The sequence below is a fragment of the Liolophura sinensis genome, chromosome 6, assembly GCF_032854445.1.
Source record: "Liolophura sinensis isolate JHLJ2023 chromosome 6, CUHK_Ljap_v2, whole genome shotgun sequence".
In the NCBI taxonomy this organism is placed as follows: Eukaryota; Metazoa; Mollusca; class Polyplacophora; order Chitonida; family Chitonidae; genus Liolophura; species Liolophura sinensis.
The window spans coordinates 15,789,381-15,812,849 of record NC_088300.1 but is presented as its reverse complement, the minus strand read 5'-3'; the positions used below and the strand labels follow the sequence as shown (position 1 = coordinate 15,812,849).

At 38.6% G+C, this 23,469-nt stretch overlaps 1 protein-coding gene across 3 annotated transcripts in view; it reads right to left on the bottom strand.

Annotated features, from left to right (window-relative positions):
* The window catches only part of LOC135466483 (calpain-A-like), a 43,409-nt gene that overhangs the window by 7,287 nt on the left and 12,653 nt on the right, over positions 1–23,469 (bottom strand). Inside the window, exons 2-14 of one of the 3 annotated variants that reach the window (XM_064743981.1) lie at positions 14,966–15,035; positions 12,786–13,038; positions 12,001–12,169; positions 11,374–11,454; positions 10,798–10,898; positions 10,348–10,425; positions 9,885–10,060; positions 9,003–9,166; positions 7,776–7,987; positions 7,148–7,181; positions 5,853–5,900; positions 3,650–3,721; positions 2,146–2,281 (exon numbers count right to left, since the gene is read on the bottom strand). In XM_064743981.1, coding sequence (XP_064600051.1) covers positions 2,146–2,281; positions 3,650–3,721; positions 5,853–5,900; positions 7,148–7,181; positions 7,776–7,987; positions 9,003–9,166; positions 9,885–10,060; positions 10,348–10,425; positions 10,798–10,898; positions 11,374–11,454; positions 12,001–12,169; positions 12,786–13,038; positions 14,966–15,035 — 1,594 coding nt within the window. The remainder of the gene's footprint in view (positions 1–2,145; positions 2,282–3,649; positions 3,722–5,852; positions 5,901–7,147; positions 7,182–7,775; positions 7,988–9,002; positions 9,167–9,884; positions 10,061–10,347; positions 10,426–10,797; positions 10,899–11,373; positions 11,455–12,000; positions 12,170–12,785; positions 13,039–14,965; positions 15,036–23,469) is intronic. The other 2 variants (XM_064743982.1, XM_064743983.1) reach the window with 2 other exon arrangements.

The window sequence follows — 23,469 nt, the reverse complement described above, 5'->3', positions numbered from 1 at the left end:
GTTAAACCAAGATTTAATCATGCTTTATTAATTATCACCCGTCAAAGTCGAATTCCCCTTTATGTACATGTATAAAAAAATACCCTCAACAATCAACCCAGATCGGTTTCTGCTGCCATGCAGCACTTAATGGTTACCACATACGTATATCAATAATATTTGGTATGATTAGGGATGCATTTAAAGTATTTATTAACACGTGCTCTGGTACATATGCTGCAACCATCCCTCTGAATTATAGCGTGCATATGCTGAAATGCTGCATTCGCTGGTTTGTTGTATTGAAAAAAACTTACATCAAAGCAAGTTAACATATTAAAATATTACATGTCAGAAATATTTGTCGAAGAGAAACAAGGACCCAGAACACAATTTTTTCCACTCATCTCTTTACTGGTTAATAAATATGTTACAAAAATTCAAATCAGGACCCTAGAAAATTTCTGGATAAGCTGGGTGACCAGTTACAATGTACAAGCTGGGTGACCAGTTACCATGTACAAGCTGGGTGACCAGTTACAATGTACAAGCTGGGTAACCAGTTACAATGTACAAGCTGGGTGACCAGTTACCATGTACAAGCTGGGTGACCAGTTACCATGTACAAGCTGGTTGACCAGTTACCGTGTACAAGCTGGGTGACCAGTTACCATGTACAAGCTGGGTGACCAGTTACCATGTAAAAGCTTGGTGACCAGTTACCATGTACAAGCTGGGTGACCAGTTACCATGTACAAGCTGGTTGACCAGTTACCATGTACAAGCTGGTTGACCAGTTACCATGTACAAGCTGGGTGACCAGTTACAATGTACAAGCTGGGTGACCAGTTACCATGTACAAGCTGGGTGACCAGTTACCATGTACAAGCTGGGTGGCCAGTTACAATGTACAAGCTGGGTGACCAGTTACCATGTACAAGCTGGGTGACCAGTTACCATGTACAAGCTGGGTGACCAGTTACCATGTACAAGCTGGGTGACCAGTTACCATGTACAAGCTGGGTGGCCAGTTACCATGTACAAGCTGTGTGACCAGTTACAATGTACAAGCTGTGCACTTTAAATTATTCATCTACCAGCCACAGGAATCTCCTCTTCTAATCTCCATTAACAAGAAGACACTTGTTCAGGTTGCTAAACAATGGTTCGATACAATAAATTTTTGATTCTGGGGTTTAACGTCGTACCTAACAATTTTTCCATCATATGATGACAAATGAATCCTCAGAGTGCATGTAATGTGCCTCCTTGTTGCAGGACGGATTTCCACTGCCATCTAGTGCTGCTTCACTAAGCCGCCCCGCCCATACAATTATACTGATACGGATCATCCAGTCGTTGCGCAAGGCCAAGTGAGGAAGTTACAACTTCCTCTTTTAAAGTCTTGGGAGTGACCCAACCCAGGACTGACCCTGGATCTACCGCTCCCGAAGCAGATGCTCTACCAACTGTGCTACCAGGGCCGGTATCCACACCATATACATGTAAGCGCAGACTATAGTATTCTGTTCAAAATTTCATAATTTGCACATAAAGCTTGCTCTAGAAGCGTAGCCTGCATGTAAGTCTCCCCTTCTAGCTTTTAAAGGCTATCATATAGCTTTTGGCTGTAATAATGTACATGTAGCCAAAGCATATAGAGTAGTCAAATGCTATGTAGCATGTAACATACTATATCTCCTACACATAGATACTATTATACTTATATCATTATGATAGTGTTCTCTTCAAATTCAACAACTTGTACACAAAGCTTGCTCTATAAGCATGACCTACGTCTCCTCTTCCAACTTTACAGGCTATCATCTAGCTTTTGGTTATAATAATGTGGTTAAAGGTTACCAAGTAGCCAAATGCTACGTAGCATGGAATATACTATATCCCTTACATGCAGACACTGTTATGCTTGGACCAGTCTTATCAGATCAAGTAGCCAAATACTACGTAGCATGGAATATACTATATCCCTTACATGCAGACACTGTTATGCTTGGACCAGTCTTATCAGATCAAGCATGTAGAATATGTTACTGGTGGCTGTAGTTTTAGTGGTGTTATGTTGAGATTGACAGAATTCCCAACCCCTAGCCCTCACTTCCCACCCCACACCCCCACCCCAAACCCCTCAGTCGGACAAGGTTGTACCTCTTTGGAAGACACTATTGAGGACTTCCTGCAGCTCAAAGGCATCAATCTCCATGTCCTCTCCGGCTAGCTGACGGAAATACTGTCTCAGACTAGCTTCTTGTTCCTCCTCCTCACTTGTAGGCTCAGGCTCAGGCTAAGAAACAGACAAATGAGAAATACTCGTTAGGGCAGGTGTAAACCATAAGATTTACAGTTATAGAACTTCACGTATTAGTTAAATCACGAGTATTTATGGAAAGGGTAAACAGTACCACGATCATGCGAGAATGGATGAACACTGTAAAACTGACCACTTGCTACCAGTATGCTAATGTTAACTTTGTCTTTAATAACCACTACTGGTGACCTCATAAATTTTGATGTGCATAATATAATTCAATCAAATCGTTACCTTACAAAGAATAACAAAGTAACACAAATAAACATATCCACATTCAAGTTGAATTTAAACGAAGGATCGCTGGCTCAACATAAGACTACTTAGGTACATATATTTTTGATATTGTCAAACAATGTGCAATACAGTAACAACAAAAATGTTAAGTTGAATTTGAAGAAATAAGCATTAAATGTTGGAAGGCCACAGTATAAAGTCCTGAAAAATCAAACATGCGATTATAAATTGGCATTAAATGTGTACATCTTATGACAATGTTGTCAATAAATGGTTATTCATCTGGGTATTTCAGACATATAAATGTAGTAGTGTACATGTGTTCACATACACCGCATGGACAGGGCTTTAACACATGCCTCATCAGTCTAGGGGGTGGAACCATGCTGGAAGTGGAACGTGTGTTAGAACACTTAAGAACGATATATATCAAAACGTAAATAATCAGAAATTTTATCTTCAACAAATCTACAAATGCACATAATCTTATACACTGAACAGCTGTACATTGTTCTCACACATCCGAATATACTCCTGTAAATTCATACAAATGAAGTATCAATAAAAAACACATGACCACACTACTTAGACACATTTCTTCTACAGTTTATATTCATGACTATATTAAAAGTTTCAATGCATCTCATAGTCTTCTTGCTCGGTGTTTCAAAGATAATGGTTAAACAATGTCAAAACCCTTGAGTGAAAATGGCCAATCTCAGGACAGCTGATGACTGAAGTTACAAGTTCAAAACCCGCAGTAGTTTCCCTCCCTATTTTTTTTTTTGGATTCGAAATTGTATTACTAAAAAAGTTACATGTACTGGTAAAAATGAAACAGAAAAACGATGGATACTATCACACTGGTTTAAGGAATTACTTGGTATGCATTTTAGCAGGTCTAATTTTATAAATGCAGTAGCTGTAATTTGTTATTTAGTACATCTTTAGTAAATAACAATTTCTCACACAACTCCCATGCTATATGGTCACATGTGCACCATGTATCACTGATATCATCTTTAGTCATTTAGTCAGGTCAACTCTCCAGTAAAAAGAACCAACGTCATTCCAAACAGAACTATACACTGTACTGTGTCAAGTTACCCATCTGCCACGATAAGTGGGAGGAGCTTGCTGTACACCAAACGCCATTGGAAAAAATGAGGTGTCAAATGGCTGGGGATAACAAACATATGTATATATGCAAAATGTATGTATGTCATGCAGCAAATACATTGAAATTGCCTACAGTGTTCATGAGCATACAGCTACAATGATTTTTCTCATACACATACATGTATGTACATATATTTTTCAAGAAGGTAATCAATTCCGTGCACAGAACAACAATAGAAAATATCATAAATTTATGATAAGTTTTAGCTACATACAATAAGCCAGTAATATGAAAACTGAAGATTTGCTTTTGTTCATGTGATTAAAATTCCGGTCTTGTGAATTAAATGATCAAAAATCATGTCATGTGAAATGATCAAAATCATGTCATGTGAAATGATCAAAATCATATCCTTTGAAATGATCAAAAATCATATCCTGTGAAATGATCAAAAATAATATCCTGTCAAATGATCAAAAATCATATCCAGTCAAATGATCAAAACAGTCCAAGCTAATTTTGAGATAATGTTTCTTTCATATATTTTCACAGTTTATGATTTTTATGGCTAGTCTTGCAGATTATAATGTGATAAGGTTTATGTGTGGGTGTGCAATTTGGCACTTTAAAAATAATCTTGATACGGAATCATGTGTGAATATAAATTGCATATAAATTGCACAGTAGTAAACAATAACTATTTGTACAGCAAAAAAAAATAAAAAATAAAAAAAAAACAATAAAAAAATAAAACAAAACAATAAAAAAAAAACAGCAACTTTCGGAATCAAAGCTGTAAACAAGAAGTAATCGCCTCAAATTTATTTAAGTTCTACAAATGTTACATTCTAACTTCACCTAGCTAGGAGATGGGTTGGCCATGTTCCCAACTTGACTTCGACATCTGACTCTTCACATTCTCTAACCGGACACTGTCCTCTTGCCAGAACCCTTGTGTCCTTAAAGTGTCAAAGCTGAATGTGGCAAAAACATGTTTACCGTGATCTTAAAGTAATTCTGAATTCATATCAGCTCATTACGCAGGAATAAAAAAGACCATAAGGTAGGAATGAACACAAATATGTTGCTACAGAGGTCAACACTGCTCTTCTGAAAATGAACAGCTTTCTCACTATACTTGTAGTTGGTTTGAGTTGCTGCTGTTCATCAAGAAAACACATATTAAAATGAAGACTCCAAAACGAGTTGTTGATCGCTCTTTTAACATTTTAACATTTCTCGGGTTTGTCTTTTTCCAGATAGTGAGCAGTTAGCAAAGTCTGGCTTGCTGTCCATGCGCCAGTTACATTTGTATTACTGGTGATTTTATAGTCTGTATTATTCATGAATAATTAGGTCAAGTCAGAATTACTGTAGGATTAAGGAAAACATCTTCTTGTGGCATACAGCTTTGACACACAGAGGACCACTTACTTGAAAAGACTTGAAAAAGAGTTCCAGGTTGTTGAATGGAAGAGTACAGATCTGTATTTCTGAAATTTATTTGATTTATTTATTTGATTGGTGTTTTACGCCGTACTCAAGAATATTTCACTTATTCGACGGCGGCCAGCATTATGGTGGGTGGAAACCGGGCACAGCCTGGGGGAAACCCACGACCATCCGCAGGTTGCTGGCAGACCTTCCCATGTACGGCCGGAGAGGAAGCCAGCATGAGCTGGTCTTGAACTCACAGCGACCGCATTGGTGAGAGGCTTCTGGGTCACTACGCTGCGCTAGCGCGCTAACCGACTGAGCCACGGTGGCCCCGTATTTCTGAAAGATAAGCTGGGAAGAATGAAACAGGTCTCGGGTCTAATCGTCACCAAGTACATTCACATTCAAGAACAAAACACACCTGTTAAAATATACATCAACTTCAACAGGACAACGTCTTATCCAACAGATCCAAACTTGAAGGCATATATTTAATAAAAGTGAGACACACGTTTATCACTTGAAATTTCAAGTATAAGAAAAGAGAAGATTTTCAACTGGAGGAGTTAAAGACGTCACAAAAGGTGCTTGTCAGTGACTACAGTAGAGACAAACCTACATGTGTTTCACAGTTTTCATGGACAAACCATGCTGGGTTATGTGGGAGGTAGTATAGACATGCCAATTACTGTGATAGACAGCACACTCCATTCATTAACTCAGAACAGACAGTGAGCTTGAGCTGTCACTTACTCTATAGTTGTGCCTGGGTGGGGGCACTGGGGCACGGCCTCCTCTGATCTAGAGAAAGCACAAGTGTATAGATGCAGGTAGAAGACTGAACACTAGAGTTTGTATATAAACCACTCAGCAGAGACAGTTCACTAACAAATCTAGTGAGGTAGCAGGTGAGATTGCAGCAGAATATAACTCAATAAGCTCTACTGATGTTGTGATCGGTGATCAGCTAACAATAAGCTGTTCTACAAGTGTACTGACAAATCGCCAGAGCAACATTAATAAACAATAAAGTTGTTCTGAAATATTTCCTCTCTTATTTTGTGCATGTGTACACCAGAGGGATCAGCCTAATGGATAAGATGGCAGAACTGAACAGAAAGCCATAAGTTCGCTCACTTTTGATGCATGATTTTCATTGACAGCGGCATAAGGTTAAAATGCACTGGCGATTTTAGTCCATTTTCAATAGCAGATAAGGTAAAACAAGACACCGATAGAATATTCCAAAAGAGAATCTGAATCAGTTTTATGTTAAAATGATAAAAGCATGAATAAGACCCATTAGCATTCCAGAATGACTTGAGTATGCAGGTGAGAAAACAACGGATTCTTTACACAAAAAACACAGGTGTTGGTCAGATGCTGTGCCAAAAACTTTGTCCTTAAAGGTAAACTGCAACGATTAAATTTTTGGCACAAATTTTGTCACAAACATTTCTTTTTGTAAGGAAAATGTCTATGGCTAGGTGTTCAGAATGTTGCAAAATTTTTTTGGAGCCTTCATTCAGGTTTATATCTAAACAGTTTTTTTTTTCACCCATGTCCAAGATGAATAAGTCATGGCATATTGAGCCAATTACAGTCTGCTGTGTGCCAAATTTCTACATAATTTATCTACATATACACAATAGCAAAATATAGCACAATCAATCAATAGAAAGTATTTACTCTGATAATTTACAGTTTTTGATCAAACATGTCTGTAGTTCACCTTCAATTCTGTAACATGGAAAATGATTTTGCAGTTTCTCATTACGCTGAGTCATTTTCAGGTGTTTAGAAACTAAACAGATTTGCATGTATTATGTCTTGCTTAGAAAGTATATCTATATCCCCATTACAACTTGTTCTGGATTGCCAATGTGTGTTATTACAGAATTATCATCTCTGAAAGAATTCTACTACGAACATCTACTGAGAGTTGTACTGTTTCAGCAAAGCAGAAAAGAAAAAGGCTAATTTCAGATCATCAAGAAATACAGCTTGAGAGGAAGGTGTAGTCAAAGTATGCAAATGAATGTGCTCACCTGTGGCTGATAACCTGTTTGTTCATCCAGTTGACTGAGGAAGAAGAAGATGATATTTATCATTTATATGATTGATGACTTTGTCTCATAATCAAGACTACTTGTATGATAACTGTCCAACATAAAGTGGTGAAGGACACCAAACTTAGTCCAGAAGAAATTATCATCCCATACACACACCTGACAAATGTCATGACTTGAAACCACAATCATGGTAATCTAAAACGTTTCAATCTCATTGTACAACCTTGGGCTGGTGGACATTTGGCAGAAATCATTAATTATCTTTGCCACCACAAGAACATTTATGAGAACATGGTTCTTCAACCTTTCCAACCACCTCCGCAACCAATATTTTGAGAAAACTGTGGAGTGTAGAGAAATATATGTAATTTACGCAGTTTTATAAAGCTTGCATCTTTAATGACACAAACAAATCATTTTTAGCATCATTTTCATAATAATGCTAAGCATAAATTCCACTGAAAAAAGGGCTATAGTGGTTGAAGATTTTGTGCTAGATACCTTTATTTCTGGGAACATTTCATTTAGCCAAATCTTGGACAAGAACTTCTGAATTATGTACGTACACCAATATGAATTTTAAATTTCAGTGATTTTCACTCACGTGGAAGTATTTTTGTGTTCACTGAATATTCTTAACAGGAAGTCCCCATTCTGGTGAGGTTCAAACGTTGATGGAACAATGCAGTAGTGCCCTGGTGGGAGTTTGTGGCGACCACACACTTCGCGCAGGTTGATGAACGAAGGCGATTTGGCCACAGATGCATTGTACTTGAAGAAACTCAGGTCCAGATTCCCAGGTTGTTCTTCATCAAGCTAAAGGGAGACCACAATGTCATTAATATTATAGTGAAACTGTTAGTGTTTTCCTGCTTTAAAGTAGAACATGTAATAGCACTTCTGATTATCCACAAGACAATATACAGGTAGATGTCATAGAAGACGGACTGACTTGGTGAACACACCAATTAAATAAATACAGTTTGCAACAATGTGATGGGTGGGGTGCTTGGAGAAAACCACTAACCTTTGGGCTGTAACTGTGGCCCCATTCCACACAGCTGTGTCTGACTTTAATAAGTCAAAATTAACAAATCGTGTCATAAAATTAAACTTACTTCTTCTGAGCTGAAATTTTGACCCATCTGTCTTCAGATTTCATTTATGGGGTGGTTAGAGATTAACTTCTTGGGACCAAAAATAAGCTTTAAAATCATCTTTCAAATTTTGCCTTAAAATGCCAGAAATGGCTTTATGCACATGGAACGACCCACATATTTAACTTGTAGAGTGAGATCAATGAGCACACCATATTGGTGGAAGACAGGTCAGCTTGGATGACCTGCACATGTACATTCTATTTCCATGTACATGCATATTGCCGGCAAGGCCCCAAGGCCAGTGGAGGAAGAAAAGAATCATGCTTTTGTCATGCCACAAAGTGTAGTGTTGGTCTTTACACATTTTTGGAGTGGTCAACACTACAGTGATCGAATTTATTTATTTCTTTTATTAGAGCTTTATGCTGAGCTCAAGAATATTTCATTTATACCTGTATGACGACCGCCAGTATTATGGTCGGAGGAAACCAGACAGAGCCTGGGGAAAACCTATGACCATCCGAAGGATGCTGGCAGACCTTCCCACATACCACCAGAGAGGAAGCCAGTGTGAGATGGACTAAAACTCACAGCATTGGTGAGAGGCTGCTGGGTCATTTTGCTGCACTAGCATTCTAACCATGAAGCCACTGAGGCACGCAAATTGACTGAATACCAAGCACAATTAACCACCAGATCCCAACCTGCTACCACGTCCCACACACACTGACCTTATAAATACAGTAGCCGATGGTCAACATATCTAAACCCTCCTTCCTCTTTTTCCTGCGGTCTTTCTGCAGCAATCCCACGATCATTGTACACAGATCATCCTCATCATCTTCATCTGGGTCAGTCAGGCTCACACGGTACTGAGGGTTCGTCCAGAATGTATCTGCCCCAAAACAACCACCAATCAAAGCAATCGTTTTCACTTGTATCTCAGGACAAGTCTGCTGACAACTGTTCAGTCATGTACAAAGCCATAAACTAAAATACATTTTGTAAAATTTATCTGACTTGTGTTTACGTGATGCAACTTTTATTTTGTGTTTTATGGCTGAGCCAACAGCAAAAAAATAAAAAAAAAAGTGTAATAAAAATAAAACTGATATTACCATTTTATTATTTATTTTTTGTTTTCAAAGCTTTCTGATCAAGTCATTACAGTATGTCTACAACAGGAAAAACTGCTGGGACATTTGACACAAATTAGATGATTTTTAATTCATTTTTTATACAATCCTCTGATAATGAGAAAGACTTATTCTGCCTGTAAAACAACTATTTCACTTATGGTCTTAATGCCATGTGAAAATTTTTCCACTTCATACATCTCTAAACACTATCATTGTTGAAGTTATTCTTTACTGACATATGTCTCAATAAAATGCAACACATGTATCAATCCATCTATTTATATCTAAAAGACAGCGGTCCAGTGTACGTGCAGAAGTGATCCTCGCTCTTTGTCAGTTTCCTATTAAAGAAGCCTGCTGACAATGCTGCAAACAAATCTGCTTCAGGTGGATTTGAACCCATGATCTCACTGGTCAGGCCCTTTTCTAGGGGACTTTGTAATTGGTAGAATACAATACTGTTATCAAGCGTACCCAGGTAGTTCCTGCATCCCCCAGCACTAACGCGTGGCGTCCATGTGCCATTCTCAGATGTCACGGCCCAGCGCTTGCGCTCTTCTCCTTCATCATCCTCAGCTGTGTGTTCATCTGGACCAAGGTTACAAATCTCCAGCTTCTGAAAGTTGCTGGAGAAATCCTGGTAGGACATCCTACGAGAAGGAAAAGTACAAAATTTGTACGGGACTGAGGCTCTAATTTTCAACCGATAATGGAAACAATGTCTTCTGTGACTTTAATGATGACTGCTGGTCGAATCTCCAGGTCTGATTCACTGCCAAATGGCAACAAAGGTTATTGTTGGTAGCTGAATAACTCTGCCCTACATGTAGATGAAACTATTGACAACAATGGTACCTTGTTCTCGTTTCTAATATAAGAATTTGTAAGTTACAATGGACGTGAAAACGTCAGCCTTAGGCAGGAAGCCATTATTTACCAGAATTCTCCATCATTGTCATTTACCAATCCCAGCTCTACTTTCTCGTCGTCTGAAATTAACCCCCATTCTCGTGAACTGCAACAAAAACATTGCTCAGTTTATTTTCATGGTGGACAGATAAGCATAATTATAGGAAACTGCATGCCTGATTCTGAAATCCCAGGCTGTGAAAACAATAAAAATTATTTGGACAGATCATACGGTCTTCATAAAATACAAAAGAACAATACTAAACTTTTGAAAATCTTAAACATGTGGAATTTGAAGAAGTCTGTGTAATTAATAATCCAGAGCCATCAGCAAATTTCCAATATAAAAACTGCATCGTTCAAATATACTTTGTACATTCTATTTCCATCATTTCTACTGTAAGCCTTATATGTTGAGCAATAGGACAGCAAGATATTCTCACCTGGAGATATGCTGTGATCATATATCTTAACTCACCTGTCACTCCAGGCACCCTGCCACTCCACTTTGTTCCCCCAAGGGTTACGCACTCGTATCAGAGGTATCTTCCCAGAGATCCGTGGGGTCTGCACATCCACCTGGGACAAGATGATTTCAAAGGTTTTCAGCGTGTCCCAAAGACCGCCAGAGAGTGACCCAAGATGGTCAGAGAGGGGCCGAAGACGGTCAGCAAAGGCCCCAAGACGGCTAGCAAAGGCCCCAAGATAGCCAGAGAGGGACCATAGATGGCCACAGATGGGCCCAAGATGGCCAGAGAGGGGCCCAAAATAGCCAGAGAGGGACCCAAGACAGCCAGTGAAGGTCCTGACGGTCAAAGGTGAACTCAACATGACCAGCCGAGGCCCAAAGACGGACGCCCAGCAAAAGCCCTAAGAAGGACGGCCAGCAAACAACAGAATTTATAATTCTCAGTACAAAGGTGGTACTCAGCAGATCTTGTAGATTGTGATGTGTTATTAAAGTAATTTTGGGAAAGTTTAGAACAGTGTACCATTTAAAATAAGGTGTATCTTTAACAAGATGTTACTTGTTACAAGCTGTCGATGTACTCACAAATCTGACAGCGGTCACACTGTATGCATGTCCCATCACCAGTCCGTTGTCCAGCTCAGCCTCTAACTGACCAGGGTCAGCCTGAAATATCAAGAATTAAACCATCAAATTTAAAACATGTAAACAAACAGATGAAGTGTCAGGTAATCAGAAAATTCCCTTTTAAATGACTTATTGATTGATTTGATTGATGTTTTATGCCGTACTGAAGAATATTTCACTTATACAACAGCGGCCAGCATTATGGTGGAAGGAAAGCGGGCCACGGGAAACCCACAAGCATCCGCGTGTTGCTCCTACTAACTGATGCTGATGGAAATCATCTGGGGTCTTACTACAATGCAACCATTATGTGTCATATCTGAAGAGAGTACACCTGCCTTAAATCCCCCGTGCTTGTGTTAATTTGCCAATCAACATTTTGTGGAGGTAAAAAGAAAAAAAAAAAACAAATGGAAAAATTTTTATCTTGAAGCTTGTTACTTTACCAAAGAGATTTCACAGCATTTCACATTCGCACTTTCTTGAAAATATGATACCAATTTAAGGCTCATAAACAAGTTTTTCTCTGGTGGCTGCTTCATGGTCATGGTGCATTTCCCCAAAGCTGTGTAAATCTGTACTCACATCAATAGAGCATCCCATCAGAGCCGAGCGTTCAAACGCCTTCATCATGATTTGGAACATATTAGATGGTGCTTCTCGAAGGTCAAACATTTCAGTGACACCTCCGGTGAAGTCCTCCATGGCCTCACTGGTGCTGCCCCCCTTCAGAGCCTCATAAGACCCATTCAGTCTGAAACATACCAATAACAGAATAACAACCCACTTGGTACCACTTCCTTATTTCTAGGATATAGCTGCTCTAAAAAATGTGTGCTCTGTCATATCTTTGATCGGTGTTTGTTTGTTTATTCATAATAAGTGTTATTACTCATTTTACCAAATGGTACGCATTTCTGATGAGATTTAGGACAGCTTTAAATATATTGTTACAAAATGAAAGAATGTCAGTGGGTAGGTCTGATCGTTAATCAAACATCTGACAAGCAACATGATGGAACACTGGAGCTACATGTACTGGGATTGTCTTCGTGGATTGCCAAAGAATTCTGAGGCGAGTCAGAAAAAACTTCATGTGAGCTAGGATATAATGTCAGCTGAATGTTATTAAATTCGATTCAAACCAAAGCTAAGTCTCAAAATATCTGATGTTAAATGTACTTTCAAAAACAGCTGGACTTGTGAGCAATTTTTGGCAGTTGCACACTTCGAGTTTTTGCCACTCTTTTGTAGTTGACTAAACTTCTCATGTGCTCATGGTGAATAGCTGGTCCTTCAAATGACGTCATATCCTATAGCTACCATGTCAGCAACAGAAATAAAACTTTATAACTGCCCAACAGACTTACTTAGCGTAAGCCTTCTCCAGGAGAGCACTCCAGAACTCGTTGACCTCTGCGGAGTGCATGAAGACGAGCTGGCCGTTGTATGTAGGCAGACGGTCGTCCACCACCACATCGATCCACTCCCCCTGGTGCCATATCCTGAACCGGAAGATTCCACAGTAGTTATCCTCAAAGTTCTGTTCAGGCATGATAACCTTGTGCAGCAGTTTTTCGCTGCATGTCAGAGAAGCTATGGCTGCCAGAAGCCAACAGTCACCTAGAACAAAGTACCATATCCATGATCAGCAAGAAATGGTGGCTTTATTTACTTCAAGTTTACCCCTCTTTTATTGGTTCTCCATTACGTGACAAAAATTTTATTTTCTATTTTACAGGCTAAAAAACCCCTACAGTACAGCCGCATCCTAACCATCAATCCTACGCCCTTTGTGGTCGGATGGTCCATGTATCATAAGCCCACTATGTGCCCACCCTGGCCGGCCCCTGACCAGCCACGCCGTCATCCTCCGCCTCCCATCCACATAGGGTCAGCCCACCGTCCGCCCACATTCCGTGCATGGTGGCGCCATGGTCAGCGTATCTTTTTACAACATTCACTTGCTGGACTTTAATGTATTGACATCTGACGTACACTGCAGGCCTTGTATTATTCGTGAGACTTTCTCTATACACTTTTAGAACTTTATTACTGATTTTGAACATAACACGTGCACAGACGAGGCTGATATTTCGTGGAAGGTAGTTATTTGGGCTACTCTAAAGTAACAGCAAAACTTGGATTGGAAATGTGCTAATAGATTTCTTTTCACCGTTACCAAAAATCTCTGGTTTCGATTTTTACTTTCTTTGGTGTATTTTTATAATTTGTACAAGGACAGGTAGAGAAATATTCTCAAAATAAGTAACACATTTTATAGTTTGATTTCATGCAAGATTTAGGATGCATATATTGTAAGACAATTTAGGGACTTGAAATTAAAGGCAAACACATTAACATGCTGACCTTTATACGAATCAGAGGTTCGAATTTTTATAAATTGTAAGCCCTGTGTGAGGATTTAGGATGCATATATTGTAAGACAATTTAGGGACTTGAAATTAAAGGCAAACACATTAACATGCTGACCTTTATACGAATCAGAGGTTTGAATTTTTATAAATTGTAAGCCCTGTGTGATATGACTTATTGTATACATACTTTCAATGAAGGACAGAACAGACTTCAGAGGAAGCAATGTGTTGCATATCCATACATCTGTCGGCACATAACTCTTCAATGCTTCTAATTAGGCTTGTCATTTAATAATTATTGAATTAATTTATATTAACAGAAAATATTGTATGCTCGAGACGCTCGGTGCAAACTTGAATCCCCTGTCCTCAAGAGAATGGTGTTTACCGGTGGTGGAGCAAAACAGTAGGGGTCCTAAACAGTAGGGGTCCTAAACAGTAGGGGTCCTAAACAGTAGGGGTCCTAAACAGTAAGCTATTTCATGTGCACGTAAATATGCTGCAAGCCATCACAGTGTTCATCATGTACATGAGAGTTTACAGCAAATCGGTCCGAATTTCCCATTAAAACATTTGATGATCATGGCCGAGAGTTCGTTGGCAGTCCACCGAGGGTCCGTGTACGATGGGCTAAGGATCGCATCATGGTATGTGTATGAAGGAGCTTGGTCGCCGTACCATACACTGACCATGGCTGACCGTCACCGTATCCTCCCAAATATGGGCGTAAGATTGATGGTTAGGATCCGCGTGTACTGTACATTGCAGTAATGAAACCAACCAACATGCCCTCAACGTTAAAAAACTAATTCACAGTTAACAGTTTCAAGGATAAAATGGGATTTATAGAAATCCAGATAAATCTTGTTTGATGTTGTGATTAAAACTATGGCAAGCAGTCTAGCCATGACCAACATTCTCTCCTCATTTCATTTTCATTAAGAGTTATAAATAAATTTCCATTCAAGACATTCATGCTGTCTGCTTCAAGGCATAATTGCTAATCAACATGTTATGTCACACAGAAGATGATCAGAGACTCATTAACCCAGTAGACTGAGGTGAATACCAAGTTTATCCCTAATTAACTATAACTGCAATGCATGCACATCTACATATTGTACAGCATGCCTTCCTCCCCTTTCCAGAAACAATGACGCACATGGACTCACCCAATTCTCCTTGTTTCACATCAAATCTGCTGGCACCGCCCACTAAGAAACTGGGGTTGTCACAAATTTCCTGTAACAGACAGGTTTGAGACAATTCAGGAAAACCACACGCACACAAAAAAATACATTAATTGTAACAAAAAAGATGGCATGGGCATACAATGAAGTAATTGCTAATATACACATGTGAACATCAGCTATGATAACAGTATTTTGTGATCTCGCTGAGCTAAATTATAATTTGTCTGTGTACATGTCCATTTCATAAAGCAGAGAAGACAATTACAGTTTGTACCATATCAGCCACATTACCGCCATACTCTAGCCATGCATTTACATGTAGTGTTCACTATATAGCTTACATGTACTTATTTATTGTTATGGACATCACTGTTTTAACATACAGATATTTTAAGGACATCTACAAATGTTAGGTCATTTTAATAAACTAGTGTTATAGTATTATTGTACAAGTTATCTTGATAGTTACATTTTCAGCTGTTCTTTCTGTGAGTTCTACATGTATGTCTTCACAGTTATAGATTTTATGGGACGTATCTAACAAATACTGTAATTCTTCAACATTTCCTGCTGGCGGGTAGGAAGAGTTACCTCTTATACACAGGCCCTGGCTGAGGTGCCCATTTAACACCACTATAGAGAGGTGTTGATGTGTTAGTTCCAGAGTGCACCCTCTCAGGGCAAAAGGCTGGCTTACCCAGGCTCCCTGATTTACTTAGGTCGTGAACTACACCTATGTGGGCAAGTGAAGAGCCTACATGTACATGTACCAACTCTTCACCTGGTATAACTGGTGTTAGCCAGGGCCTTGGTTGCTATGGTTACTACAACACTAACAGCTGTCATGTCCACTATATGAGAAGCTCATACAAGAATGTTCATCTTGGTAAGCCTGGGGAAGAGAAGTAGGGTGTCCCTGAGAGAAGGGGGATTGGCTATAACTGTAGGAGGCTCCCCCTGAAATGGTAACTAGCACTGAATGCTGGAGTGCTAGGGCTACAGTAGCTGTTACTGATATATAGGCACTGTAGCATGGTTAGAAAATAACAAGATGAGGATATCAACACTGACAGCCTAGCTGTTCATGCACCATAACTGACACAGCCCAGGTCAGGTTGACATGACAACACTGATGAAATGGGAGGCTTTATACATGTTCTGAAATGTAAGATGGAAGTACCTCTTGGGCCACTGTCATAAAACTCTGTTAGTGTCATTTCTCGCACCTTTTTTCGTAAAAGGCCTCGTCTAGGCTATGGATCCATAAGGCAACGTCATTAACGCGAAAAGTTACGAAAAACTGATTGACAAAGTTTTGTGACAGTGGACCCTGGGATATCACCATTTAAAGTAGAAAGCCTGGTCCTCACAACATGTAAAAACAACATTTTAGCAACACTTGACATATTGATAAGTGCGTCATGAAGAGACATGTAGTGCGGAAGAGACATGTGGAAATGAAGAGAAATGTAGGCCTGAAGAGACATGTAGGGCTGAAGAGACATGTGGAAATGAAGAGAAATGTAGGCCTGAAGAGACATGTACGTATGAAGAGACATGTAGGGCTGAAGAGACATGTAGATATGTAAGTAACATAAGTGTTTCTTAACGAAACAGATCACAGGGGTTACTCATGTGAAAAAGTAGAGCAGAGACAAAAATTTAAAGAGCGTCAGACATAAATACTATCAAAGTTTTTTTTGTACTTTATTTAACAGCGGTATGAAAAGTCGACCAAAACCTGGTAATTATAATGCATTTCAACAAACAAACTTGCACATCATGAAATTATATTGGTATGCATATTCTAATTCTTTTCACTTTTAGGACATATTAGTAGGGCAGAGAGCCAAAAATTACAGGGCGTATTAGTAGGGCAGAGAGCCAAAAATTACAGGACGTATTAGTAGGGCAGAGAGCCAAAAATTACAGGACATATTAGTAGGACAGAGAGCCAAAAATTACAGGACGTATTAGTAGGGCAGAGAGCCAAAAATTACAGGACGTATTAGTAGGGCAGAGAGCCAAAAATTACAGGACATATAAGTAGTGCAGAGAGCCAAAAATTACAGGACATATTAGTAGGGCAGAGAGCCAAAAATTACAGGACGTATTAGTAGGACAGAGAGCCAAAAATTACAGGACATAAAAGTAGTGCAGAGAGCCAAAAATTACAGGACATATAAGTAGTGCAGAGAGCCAAAAATTACAGGACGTATTAGTAGGGCAGAGAGCCAAAAATTACAGGACCTATAAGTAGTGCAGAGAGCCAAAAATTACAGGATGTATTAGTAGTGCAGAGAGCCAAAAATTACAGGACGTATTAGTAGGGCAGAGAGCCAAAAATTACAGGACATATAAGTAGTGCTGAGAGCCAAAAATTACAGGACATATAAGTACTGCAGAGAGCCAAAAATTACAGGACATATTAGTAGGGCAGAGAGCCAAAAATTTCATTTTCCTCTCAGTTTTTTTCAAAGTAAAGATATGTAAACAATGTTCATAACAGATGGACTAACCATGTGAGGAAAGAGACACTGTGTATTCCTGATACAACTACATGTATACTGACTAATATGAGCCAAAAATTATAACAATTACAGTACAATTTCAAGGATTTTCATACATAAATGCTAACTACCTAAACACTAGAAATCCAGACCGACCCCACTGAATACAAAATATTTCAACAAACACCTACAGTGTGCTGCATTAGCATATATGGTATAATGAGACTGGTGTGTTTTGGAGCCAGGTTTGAAACAAAGAGGCTTAGCTGTGCCAAACATACATGGAATCAATTAATACCAGCTTTGTCCTGAGACTGTATGTTTACATGAGTGAAGCAGACAGCACAATATAGTTACATGACAAATCTATGTTGTATAATACTGGTACATGTATATGTTGTCATGGAGGACAATCATATTGTTAACCACTGTACAAGCTGATACCTGGCCCAGGTAAATCATGAATGCATGTACATGTAGGCTGTAACACCTGCATGCTCTATCACTCGTCACTCCACAGGTATGTTAGACGCGAGATCTATACATCCTAAATCTGACTGGTCAGACAAGACATTGTCATTCATTCTTATGTCCATTTTATTTCTTTTTTTTTATGCTGTATAAAGGTAAATAGCTAAAAACATTAAATAGATATGCATAATTACATGTTTAATTTGCCTCTCAGCTAAGAAAGCTTCGGCCACACACAATTTGCCTCTCTAGCATGGCTGTTTTGAATTTATGACAAAACAAGCCATATCAGCCATGAGACCTCAGTGAGCACAAAGAAATCTACAAATTCCCTGTCTAAGGCCGGATTTGAACCCACACCCTGCATCTCCTTGGATTCAATTTATCTGTGTGTTTATTTCATTGGAGCTTTATGACGTACTAAGAATATTTCGCTTATACGATGACAACCATCATGATGGTGGGAAGAAACCGAGAAGATCACACACTCCCACGTGCGTTCCCGCATGCTCCTAAGCATCCTATAATTCAAAGATAAGCATCCACTCAGCCCTTTCCACATACCCTTTGTAGTTTAATATCAGTAGTTCAATATGCAGGTAAAAGCCAAGCTAACTGTGTACAGTGGTTGTAGAACATGCATTCACAACGACATTTACACAGCGTAAGTTGGAGAACACCTGAATGTGTGTGCTTGGCCTGAATGTGGATGTTCAACTGAACCTTTATGTGATTTTAATACATTCTGAATGTCAATACACAGGCTTTAGTCATGAAGGCCAGGTTTATAACACTACATGGCAGGAAGATCAAGGTAAATTCCTCACCTAACAATCTAGGTCACCATAGTCATACTAGCGCCACGGTGAGAGGGTGTAAACACAGCACAGTGTGGCTTTAAATAACCACTGCAACTAGAGATGTGGCTAAACAAAGTATCTCTTACTAGGACAGAAAACATGCTAAACACTGTGATACTCAGACAACAATGTTTCAAGAAGTGCCTCTGTGCAAAACAATGTATGAACTTGGTCATAATATGTTACCTTAAAATTGTTACAGTCTACAAGTAAAGGCTGCATTTTGCAAAATATGTGAGAATTATACACCCAGAATGGTTGATGAAAACAATACAACAAAACAGTTACAAACCCAGAGGCCAATAAAAACGCTGCAGTGACAGCTTCTAATCACTTCTCAATCTAATAAAAATCTGGATGGAGCAATTTACACCGGGCCAATGTTGTGCAGCACATAAAACAGGCTTCCAGAAAACCTAAACTTGACCCTACCACCCACTTCTCCCCCACTTCACCAGTCTTACAGGGAAACAGTTAAGTGCATTCAGCAGAAACATGGCCTGGGTGTGTTAATGGCATGTAGAATGAGCTCATATCAGTCAGTGATTCAGTCTCCCATGGTGTATAGGCGTGGGAGGAGGTTGTGATCAAGTTGCCTATTGAACAGAACCAAATCCATCTTACAGCTAGCATCTACACATAAAAATCCTCACTAGGTTTAGTCTTGTGATACAGACTCATATTGGTCCACAAATGTGGTGATTTGAAAACTCTCTGATTATAAGTAGTATTATAGTTGTAGTTGCCTTCCAGAAAAAAAACTTCCTATACAAGGCCACTACTAAAAATGTTTGTTTGGCATAACCCACTGGACCAATCAATTCATGTGCCCTACTTTTAATGACTTAACTTGAATTTCCCTTTTTTTTGATCTCTTTATGTTGCATTTTTTAAAAATCTCCACCTTTTTCATTACACAGAATAGATTTATTTATTTATTTCATTGTTGTTTCATGCGTTACTCAAAAATATTTTACTTACAGGTCGGAACAAATTGGGTGCAAAGATTAAAAATAAAATTCCTACCAGCCTAGCCCATTTTTTTCATGATGGCCCAACAAAAACTTTTTGGCATTCTAATGGAGCAAGAGAAGCTAAAATGGAATGAAGAACAAGTCTGTAGCAAGCATTATCCAAAACCTTTACACAATATTTTTGTAGCAGCCTGCAAAAACAGATTTAGGAACCTGAGACGTAGAATTCATAAAAAACGGAATAAAAATGTGTCCATGAGCTCAACTGTTTACAACAGAATTACAGGAGTGTCTAACTTCTGATATTATGAATTGTGATTAATCAGGCGAGAGAGACCAGAGTTGGTGCTAGGTTTATGGTCCACGGGTAATTTAATTATAGATACACAAACAGATAGATGGAACACATTACATATGATATTTGTATAGCAGCTAAGCTGCATGTGGGGTGCCTATAGAACAGAGACTGTACTGTGCATCTGTCTGGCTAGAGGGTTTTCTGCAGACCATTAGGAAATGAAACTCGCATCCCCAGTGACTGGGTCTAGATAACCTGCATTCATCTACCTGTATAGGGCAGTCCACAAGACCTGTATACTGTTACATAACACCAGCTGTTCAACATGGGTGGTTGATGTACCCTAAAACGCAAGTTGACAACTGCGTGTGAATAAGCCAAGCATTTTTTTAAGGCAAATAAGTAACATAAAATATAACTTTTGATCCTGGAGTCTTTTTCCGGTAGGATATCATTTTACATTAAAAATAAACCTCCAAAGACCTTAAGTTTATTTATTTATTGAATTGGTGTTTTATGAACAAACCTAAAGATTGACAGAACTCTTAGAATTATATAAATAAGCAACTCTGACATGAACAAAATTTTTGGAAAGGTACAGTAGTCATTTATGCATATGGCACCTGAAATTCATGGTACCATTTCAATATAACGGTACTTATATTAATGTATGTAGATATGTCTGGGTCCTCTGGGCATAATGAAGGCTGAATATAAAATGTCACTAATGCAGAGTTATACACTAATGCCATTAGTGTGTCATCAGGGGTATTACTGAAATACCTCTTACAGGTCATATACGTGTCCATCAAAATATGCTGGTGTTGGGGTGTAAAACTGCAGCTAGGCCTACCTTCAAATAAGAGAATACTGGGCATGTATTTAGAGAATCAGAAATTATAACTGTTACTTTATGTGTGAATTAATTTATCCTAAATTTCCAGCAGAAACATACAAACATATGTATATTATATGTGTACATTATCATAGGTGCATGTATCACATCTGCAGACTCCTGCATAGAGTACCGTTTGTGTCATTCATTTACGTCACCATGTTACGCTCCATCATTCATTTACGCCACCATGTTACATACAGTTTGCACATAAGTACAGTACACATGTACACACTGATGAAGTCATCAGAAGATAATCTAGTTTTTATCATGAAAAAGAATATGAGAGGCAATTTTGAAACATAATATATGGGGAGCAGAAGCCTCTGTTGACATAGCATGTTTGTTTTCATGTCTGTAATATTGGCAGGTGCTCCTGCAGGTACAGTTGTCTATTTCTGCCTCCAGGTGTAAATCCATCTCTGTACTGTGAATACAGGCTTCACTGCTTCCTGAATTCACCTGGAGCTGTATCAGTACAGACATGCACATCAAGTGGAGATGCAGGTGATGAGAATTAATTCTGCATCACAGGTAATGATGCCAACTGTGAAAACAATGATGTGCATCTGTCTGATGTTAAATGTTAGAAAACTCACAAATTGAATTCATATTGAATTTTCCACAGATGAATTCATACATGATCAAACAAGAGCTTAACGATTCAAACCAGCATGTACAAAACATCATAATACACATTGGCCTACACTGTATATATATATTTACATGTATTTAATATTGTACTATTATAAAATAAGATCAAAATGAAATTTACAATAACTGCTGATCATGAATTCCTCATAGGACTTGAATGAATTAAGGTGATAGCCCCTTGTCATAAATGTGTCATTACCGAACAACTTTATTAGATGAAGTCAAGGATTTTGATATCGAGTGAGTGAGTGAGTGCTTGGGATCATTAGGGTGCATGTACGTGTAATGTGCCTCCTTGTTGCAGGACGGATTTTCACCGCTCTTTTATTTAGTGCTGCTTCACTGAGACGACTTACATTATACTGATACGGGTCAAACAGTCGTTGCACTATCCCCTTCATGCTGAACGCCAAGCGAGAAAGTTACAGCTTCCTCTTTTAAAGCCTTAGGTGTGACTCGATCAAGGATTGATCCTGGATCTACCGGTCCCGAAGCGGATGCTCTACCAACTGTGCTATCCGGGCCTGTGATTTTGATATCGAAAATACCCATCGATTTTCTGTAACTCAGTTCACACTTAAGAAACAAATCTATCCTGTGTGTATATTTTTCTCTCTTAGACTGCAAACTTTAGGCTGCGCTATTAAGCCCTAATTAAGTCATTGTATATGACCTGCAGTGCATACGGGCATAAACTGCTCTTCAGTTCTAATACAGGCAATATATGTATGGGCACTGGTATAGGTACACACCTGAACAATTCCCTCTCCTATATAACCTGTGTTCATTAGTCACAATTGCCTGAATAGCCTATTTAGCTCACAGGAATGTAAATATGTCAGACCATACCCTAAGGCTATTTACACTAAACATCCACTTCTATATGTATTTACATCAGACAGGTCAATCACACTCGTACAGTCGTCACATCAAATGTATAAACCCTGTAAGCTGTACAGGACATCTGTCATTTCCGTATAGGTAGAGTTCTGTTATGTTTTAGCAAAATATTACGTGGAATTGAATGATAGCCTACTTGCACTGTGCCAAAAAAAAAAAAAAAATGACAAATGCCTACATCTGTATAACACTGATTTTGACCACCTTCAAAAGTGAATTCAAGAGTTAAGTTCTGTGGTTCTGTAGATAGGAGTTCTTCTTAGGAATGGACAAAGATCAGAAACTCATCTTTGAATTTTACTAACAACAATATGGAATGTTCATTTGGTTAAACTTCATTTTCAATATTACTAGTTTGGACACAATATGAGGATGTCTCCTTGCAGGGAGATCCCAAGCAATACGAAAAAAAAAAATTAAAAACAAAAAAATTTTCCATTTCACACAACACTGTTGCCGATACATATCAGGCAACTTTGATCTATTACATGAATCGGTACTGTAAATACATGCGGGTGAATCATACGTTTAAAAATAACAGCAGATGTGACCGTGTTTATATTACATGTGTACAAGACAAGCAAAATGAGAGAATCAAAGCAAGATGTATGCTGTAATGGCCTTATTCAAACAATCAACAATCCTGGGAGTTAAACTTCACAATATTCTTTTTAGTATAATATGTATACACATGTTATCTGTATTAAACATTATGCACTAGGTCTATCTTTTGGTTCAACAAGACATCATGCTATTTTACTTTTAATAAATATTAAATATTTATATCTGCATATAAGTCTATCCAATCTATGTTCTACTATATGATGTGTTATCATCCTGAGGACTAACATATCTGAATATATTCCAGGCAGTGAATTCTTAGAGCTAAAGCTGATCTGCAGTGCAGACAGAGGGTATATC